Source organism: Colobus angolensis, unplaced genomic scaffold, assembly GCF_000951035.1.
Source record: "Colobus angolensis palliatus isolate OR3802 unplaced genomic scaffold, Cang.pa_1.0 Scaffold534, whole genome shotgun sequence".
Taxonomy (NCBI): Eukaryota; Metazoa; Chordata; class Mammalia; order Primates; family Cercopithecidae; genus Colobus; species Colobus angolensis.
In genome coordinates, this window is record NW_012118866.1 from 583425 (window position 1) to 591680 (window position 8256).

The window sequence follows — 8256 nt, forward strand, 5'->3', positions numbered from 1 at the left end:
AAGAAAAGAAAAGAAAAGAAGGAAAGCAAGCAAGCAAGCAAGCACCTGCTCCGTAACCCGGGGAAACTTGCTCGACCTGAGAACCCACTGTCACACGACACATCCACTGCCACACCCATACCTACGCCGGGACGCGGAACCGCTTCTACCCGCCCACACCGGAGAGGTTGCTCGCGATTGGCCGGGCGGGCACACAGGCCCGCCTTGCGAAGGTGGCTGGGCAGCCTCCCCATCTAAGCCTGCGTCGCCGCCTCCGTGAGGGGCCGCGGAGCCCAGCACGGGAAGTGGCGTCCAGTCGGTTCTTGGCAGGCGAGAGCCAGTGCGGGAGAACCCTCCCACGGCGAGGCCGAGCCCTGAGACTGGACTAGCACGGTAGTGAGTCTCTCAGGTCTCCGCAGCGAAGGGCCTCGGGAGGCGGGGACCGTGCCCGACCGTGCCAGCTCCCGCCCCGGAAGCGGAAGTGCAAGCACTGCGGGGCCCTGTACAGTGTGAGCCCGACCCGAGCGCCAGTCGTTCCGCCCGCTGGTCATCGCGCCATATACCCTGCCGGTGTTCTGCTCTCCGTCCCCGCCATGCTCTCTTTAGACTTTTTGGACGATGTGCGGCGGATGAACAAGCGGCAGGTGAGCTTGGCCGTCCTCTTTTTCTCCTGGCTCTTCTTGTCTCTTCCAGGCTGCTGCTGCGGGGCCTGGAGGACCCCAGGGTTCTGGTGTGAGGGTCTGAGCTGGTCTCTTGCCCGGGTCATTCCCTTGCTTTGGAGTCTGTGGCCAGAGGCTGCCTTGTCCGCCGCATTATTTTTAACCCCGAACGGATTCAGGGCCTACCTGGGGCGGGGCGGGGCGGGAAGCGGTGTCTTCATGTTCCATTCCTCCTACTGAGGCAGGAGAGCAAATGGAAACCGTACGCGCTTTGAAAGTGGGAGTTGGGGTTGCTTATTGTTTTAGTCATTTTAAGGCGGCCGACTCTTGATTTCTCCAGTCGGAGCGACTCCAGGTGGATTTGGGAGAGACAATGTTTAGCCGGTTTCTGGGGCGCTCAGAAAGGCGATTGTAGGCCCCAAGAAGCCGTTTTGCTGCTTTCAGCTCCTTGCAACCCTTTAGTAGAGCTGAGCGGTAGCGGGCTGCACGGACTTTGACTTGGACCACTGTGAGCTCCGAGTTGGAACAGCTACACCACTTTACCTTGCGTCCGCTTAGCACTAAGGTGGCAGCCCTCAGAATCTGTGGTTTTATAGTCCAATATCAGTGCCACGGGGGTCTAGAAATGTAGGTCTCCTGATTTTGTCCTTACACTTTGCTCTACCTTCATCTTCTAGATCGTATGCTAAATAGTACTGAGAATACTGTTGTAATTATTTAGTCCTTAGAAAAGTTTGCTCTGTTTTGTCTTTGGCACTAAGTGTGTCTGTAGAGCCTAGTTTTGCTGCATCGGACTTTTTTGTTTGTTTGTTTTAAACAGTATTTTACTGTTATGATTATCCTGATGTCACCATTAAGGATTTTTTTTCCCTTGGACTTGCATTTTTTGTACTTATAGCTGCCACTTAGGGAAGTAGATACACAATCTTTCCTTACTCCCCTTCAGGCTTTAGCTAGCTCAGTGTCAATTCTGTCAGTCAGAATTGAGCATTCTATAAAAATTGCACAAATGTTACTTTATGTTTTTATGACAACACTCCAAATTTTTACTCGTATAGTGTTGTCTTTTTTTAATGGATTTCTAGATGCCACAGACATTCCTCTGAAGAAAGTATTTATTTTGAGTTTGATATTTATTGTACTCTATGCCAGGTACAATGAGAGAAATGCAAAGATAGTTAAGAAAGACTCGGCCTTCAAGAAGCCTAAATGTGTAGAAAAGGACTAAGACAAAACAATAACTTTTTTGAGCTCTTACCATGCGTGAAGCACTTTATACACATGTAAGGTAGGTAATGTTCATATTAAACATATGAAGAAAATGAGACTTTGTGAGAAGCAATATAGTATAGAAGTTAAGAGTATGGATTCTAAAGCTAGATTTCTGAGGTTTAAAGTAGCTCTGCTATTTACTGGCTGTGTGACTTTGAGCAGATTACTTAACCTCTCTGTGCTTATGTTTACGTTTATTGTTGTAAAAAGATACGCAACATAAAATATTCCATTTTAATCATTTTTAAGTGTATACTTCACTGACATTAGTTGCATTCACTGTGTTGTGCAAACGTAGGGTCGCTATGAAGATTAAATGAGTTAATATAAAGCCCTCAGAAGAGCGTCTGGCACATGGTGAGTATTGGCTGTGCTGTCATTGTTATAGAGCTTTAGTGATTTGCTTACGATAGAAGGTAGGCTGGGTGTGGTGGCTCATGCCTGTAGGCCCAGCACTTTGGGAGGCTGAGGCAGGCGGATCACAAGGTCAAGAGATCAAGACCATCCCGGCCAACATGTTGAAACCCCCTCTCTACTAAAAATACAGAAATTAGCTGGACCTGGTGGCGCACGCCTGTAGTCCCAGCTACTCGGGAGGTTGAGGCAGGAGAATTGCCCGGGAGGTGGAGATTGCAGTGAGTTGAGATTGTGCCACTGCACTCCAGCCTGGCAACAGAGCGAGACTCTGTCTCAAAAAAAAAAAGAAGGTAAATGGCAGGATGTGGATTTGATCTCAGGTCTTTAAAGCCTGAACACTTGGATAAAGAAGGATATGACCCATTCTAGCAGTGGTAGGAAAATTGTGAGAGATTGTGAGAGTCAGGGCATCACAAACAGCTTCAAGGAGATACTAGCATTTAAGTTGGATCTTGAAAGACCTTCTTAATAGCTTCATCTTTTTTTTTTTTTTTTTTTTTTGAGATGGAAGTGTCGCTCTTTCACCCAAGCGGGACTGCAGTGGCGCTATCTCGGCTCACTGCAAGCTCCGCCTCCTGGGTTCACACCATTCCCCTGACTCAGTCTCCCGAGTAGCTGGGACTACAGGTGCCCGTCACCACGCCCAGCTAGTTTTTTATATTTTTAGTAGAGATGGGGTTTCACTGTGTTAGCCAGGATGGTCTGGATCTCCTGACCTCATGATCTGCCTGCCTTGGCCTCCCAAAGTGCTGGGATTACAGGCGTGAGCCACTGTGCCCAGCCAATAGCTTCATCTTTAACCTGGGTTGGTTAGCATTCCAATAATCAAAAGGGAAGGAATTCACTCAGCACTTGCAAACCTGCTAGATAGGCTCTAAAGCAGAGAGATATACAAGGCACTCCTCCTGCTCTAACAAAATGGACAGGAAGAGAGACCAGATACATGAAGATAAAATGAGTGGGCTATTCTGCCCTGTGTTTCTCTAATATGGAGTGATTGTAGTTCAGAATTCATTGCATCTATGGCATTCAGGGTTAGTGGAAGTTTAAATGGTAGAATTATCCACCCTGGCCTCCCAGAGGTTGTTAGGAATGGATAGGAGGGATTGGATATGATGGGGTGAGAGAGAGTTATGAAATGAGCTCTTTATCTGTACATAATATCTGGGAAAAAGAATTGACAATACATGTAGATACTGAGAATTAATCAAATGAAAGAGGGAAATTAGAATTTTGTTTTATTCCTCTAAAAGTTGCTATTGTTTGCATAACTTCTCTGCTTATACCTAATTACATATTACATCTATATTAAGTGTCCGATTACTTTTTTTGAGTTTTGTTTTTGTTTTTCCTTATCAGATCCACAGAGGAATACTTTAGTAAATGAACTCCCTCCATTTACGGTGTACTGTTTGATAATTTTTTATACTTATATATACCTAACACAATCAAGATATAGAACATATATATCACCTACAAGACCCCTTCTGTCCCACCTCTAATGTGCTTTTTGTCAGTATAGAGGGGTTTGCATTTTATATAAATGGAATCATAGAATATGTATTCTTTGGAGTTTTAATCAATTTTTAGGCTGGACGCAGTGGCTCATGCCTGTAATCCCAGCACTTTGGGAGGCCGAGGTGGGAGGATCACTAGAGGCCAAGAGTTCAGCACCAGCCTGGCCAAAATGGTGAAACCCTGTCTCTACTAAAAATATAAAAATTAGCGGAGCATGGTGGTGCGCACCTGTAATCCCAGCTACTCAGGAGGCTGAGGCAGGAGAATGGCTTGAACGTGGGAGGCAGAGGTTGCAGTAAGCCCAGATCACACCACTGCACTTCAGCCTGGGCAACAGAGCAAGTCTCTGTCTCAAAACAAAACAAAACAAACAGAGTATGTTTTATAAAAAACCGTGAAACACTTTCAGAATGGCTGTACTGTTTTGCCTTCCACCAGCAATGAATGAGAGTTCCTGTTGCTCCACATCCTCCCCAGTATTTCATGTTGTCTGTGTTCTGGATTCTGGGCTTTGTAATTGAGGTAGAAGTATGTTGGGTTTCTTCAAATTTTTTTTTTTTTTTTAAGACAAAGTCTGTATCTGTTGCCTAGGCTGGAGTGCAGTAGCATAGTCACATCTTACTGCAGCCTTGAATTCCTTGGCTCAGGCAATCCTCCCACCTTAGCCTTCTGAGTAGTTGGGACTATGGATATATGCCACCATGCCTGGCTAATTTTTGTATTTTTTGTAGAGATGGAGTCTTGCTATTCTGCCCAAGCTGGGCTCAAATTCCTGGCCTCAAGTGATCTTCCCACCTCGGACCCTCAAACTGCTGGGATTGCAGATGTGAGCCACCACACCCAGCCAAGTTGTTTAAATTAATTTATTTTTAACAGTATGCTTGTATTCTTTCTTAGTCTCTGGGTACCACCCTAGAATATTAGGTGATCTTTAAGGTCCTTTTAGCTAATAGTCATATACTATTTTATTTGTATACTTACCTTTGTTTGGAGTATGACTTCTTTTTTTTTTTTTTTTTTTGAGATAGAGTCTCGCTGTGTTCTGTCACCAAGGCTGGAGTGCAGTGATGTCATCTCGGCTCACTGCAACCTAGTAGCTGGGATTACAGGTGTGTGCCACCATGTCTGGCTAATTTTTGTATTTTTAGTAGAGATGGGGGTTTCACCATGTTGACCAGGCTGGTCTTGAACTCCTGACTGCAAGTGATCTGACCACTTTGGCCTCGTAAAGTGCTGAGGTTACAGGCATGAGCCACCGTGCCCAGCCTTTAATATAATTTATTATTCTAGTTTTTTAACAGCACTGTGTTTAACAACCAGCTTGCAGAATTGCTGAAAATTTAGGAAGCTGGTTCCAGCACACCACTGATTAGTATGAGAGGTTTTTTTTTTTTTTAATTTTTGTTTGTTTGTTTTGAGACAGGGTCTCACTCTGTTGACCAGGCTGGAGTACAGTGGCAGGATCTTGGCTCCCTGCAACCTCCTCCTTCCGGGATCAAGTGATTCTCCCACTTCAGCCTCTGGAGTAGCTGGGACTACTGGCTAGCGACACCATACCTGGCTAATTTTTGTATTTTTTGTAGAGTCTGGATTTCACCAGGTTGCCCAGGCTGGTCGTGAACTCCTAAGCTCAGCCATCCGCCCACCTCAGCCTCCCAAAGAGCTGGAATTGATTATAAGTGTGAGTCACTGTGTCCAACCTTAACGTAAGCAATTTTTTTGTTTGTTTGTTTTGTTTTGAGACGGAGTCTGGCTCTGTTGCCCAGGCTGGAGTGCAATGGCTCAATCTTGGCTCACTGGAACCTACCCACCCCTAGGTTCAAGCGATTCTCCTGCCTCAGCTTCCCAAGTAACTGGGACTACAGATGCATGTGATCACATGCTAATTTTTTGTAGTTTTAGGGGTTTCACAGTGTTAGCCAGGATGGTCTTGATCTCCTGACCTCGTGATCCGCCCACCTCAGCCTCCCAAAGATACGAGCATTTTTAAATGCACATTGAGGTAGTTTTTGTGTGCAGAAAAGCCTATTTAGAGTTATCTTTAGTTCTAATAATAATTTATAAAACCTTTGAGCCTGTAGTCCCAGCTACTCGGGAGGCTGAGGCAGGAGAATGGCGTGAACCCGGGAGGCGGAGCTTGCAGTGAGCTGAGATCGCGCCACTGCACTCCAGCCTGGGCGACAGAGCTAGACTCTGCCTCAAAAAAAAAAAAAAAAAAAAAAAAAATTTATAAAACCTAAAATTTTAAAACTAAATTCTTTCTTAAATTTTTGGAATTTGTTTACAAATCTTATCCTATTTAAAGTGTAGCAAATTTTAACAATCACTTTTTTATTTTTGAGACAATCTCACTCTGTTGCCCAGGCTGAAGTGTGATGGCACCATCTCGGCTCACTGCAACCTCTGCCTCCTGGGTTCACACAATTCTCCTGCCACAGCCTCCAGAGTAACTGGGATTATAGGCGTGCACCACCACTCCCGGCTAATTTTTGTATTTTTTTTTTAGTAGAGACGAGGTTTCACCATGTTGGCCAGGCTGGTCTCGAACTCCTGACCTCAAGTGATCTGCCTGCCTCGGCCTACCAAAGTGTTGGGATTTCAGGTGTGAACCACTGCACTCGGCCAACAATCACTTTTAAGAGCCTATGTTTGGTTTAATTTACAAAGTTAAACATCTTAAAATGATTAAACTTTATAAATTAAAAAGTTATTTTAAAGAACTTCAATTATTCAACAAACATGGACTAACTTATTTTTATAGATCTGAGACTTCTTAAGTTCTCTTAAAATGTTTCAGCACTGTATAAATAGTAAACTTTCTGATTCAAATAATAAATCTAAAACAACTGATTACACATTTTAAACTGAATTTTTAAGGCTAACTTATTACTTCACTAGGTCAAATTCTCTTAAATTTTACAGAAGTTAAAATACCAAATATGGCTGGGTGCAGTGGCTCACGCCTGTAATGGTGGAGGCCGAGGTGGATGAATCGCTTGAGCCCAGGAGTTTGAGATCAGCCTGGGCAACATAGTGAAACCCCATTTCTACTAAAAATACAAAAATTAGCCAGGTGTAGTGGCACACTCCTGTAATCCCAGCTACTCAGGTGGCCGAGGCACAAGAATCACTTGAACCCGGAAGGCAGAGGTTGCAGTGAGCCAAGATTGTGCCACTGCACTCCAGCCTTGGTGACAGTGTGAGACCCTGTCTCAAAAAAAAGAACAGAAAAGGCCAGACGCAGTGGCTCACACTTGTAATCCCAGCACTTTCAGAGGCTGAGGCAAGCAGATCACTTGAGGTCAGGAGTTCGAGACCAGTCTGGTCAACGTAGTGAAACCCCGTCTCTACTAAAAATACAAAAATTAGTGGGGCATGGTGGTGTGCACCTGTAATCCCAGCTTCTCGGGAGGCTGAGGCAGAAGAATTGCTTGAACCCTGGAGATGTTGGTTGCAGTGAGCCAAGATCACACCACTGCACTCCAGTCTGGGTGACAGAGCGAGACTCCATCTCAAAAAACAAAACAATACAAAAAACAAAAACAAATATGAACAGAGTTCTTAAGAATATTAACACTATGCACGCTTTCCCTTAAACATTCTATTTTTAATTATAAAGCATTCTGGGGTTAAAAATGATAGCTAGGTGTGGTGCTGCACCTGTAGTGCCAGCTGCTCAGGGAGGCTGAGGCAGGATGATTGCTTGAGCCCAAGGAGTTCAAGTCTAGCCTGGGCAACATAGTGAGACCCCATCTCTTAAAAAAAAAGATATTTACTCACTAATGAAATAAGTATGTTATGCCAAATTATTTTTATGTTACATGTATGTCACATGTAATTTTTAGAATTGACTTCTCTGCTTGCTGAGATTTTTTTATTGGCCAGGATGTGACTAGATGCCCGTCTGAGCCCTGAAGGGACTAAGCAGACTCCCATAAATGTGTACTTAACTCCCCGCAGGCCACTTACATTGCTTGATTGAATTTGCATTTCTCTGGGTTTTAATTATCTGTATGCCTTCCTGCCTAAATGTAAAGTCCTTGAGACTTAATAGGATCCTTCATTCTTTTTATATCTTCCTATCTCTTAGTATGACCCAACTCTTAACTGTTATTGCAGTGATATTTTAATGATTTCTAGATAACTTTTTCTTTTCTTTTTTTTTCCTGAGATAAGGTCTCGCTCTGTCACCTAGGCTGGAGTCCAGTGACGCGATTACAGCTCACTGCAGCCTCAACCTCCTGGGTCCAAGCCATCCTCCCACTTCAGCCTCCCGAGTAGCTGGGACTACAGGTGTACTGGGTACCATAGTGAGACTCCAACTCATGCCTGGTTAATTTTTGTATTTTTTGTAGAGATGAGATTTTGCCCTGTTGCCTAGGTATCTTTGATACTTTTTTTTTTTTTTTTT

General features: G+C 44.3%; 1 protein-coding gene across 1 annotated transcript in view; it reads left to right on the forward strand.

The window, feature by feature from the left end:
- The first annotated feature begins 191 nt into the window (after positions 1-191).
- The window catches only part of SEC11A (SEC11 homolog A (S. cerevisiae)), a 48197-nt gene continuing 40132 nt past the window's right edge, over positions 192-8256 (forward strand). The window contains exon 1 of the mRNA XM_011961062.1: positions 192-623. Within this exon, the coding sequence (XP_011816452.1) occupies positions 573-623 (51 nt within the window). The 5' untranslated portion in view covers positions 192-572. The remainder of the gene's footprint in view (positions 624-8256) is intronic.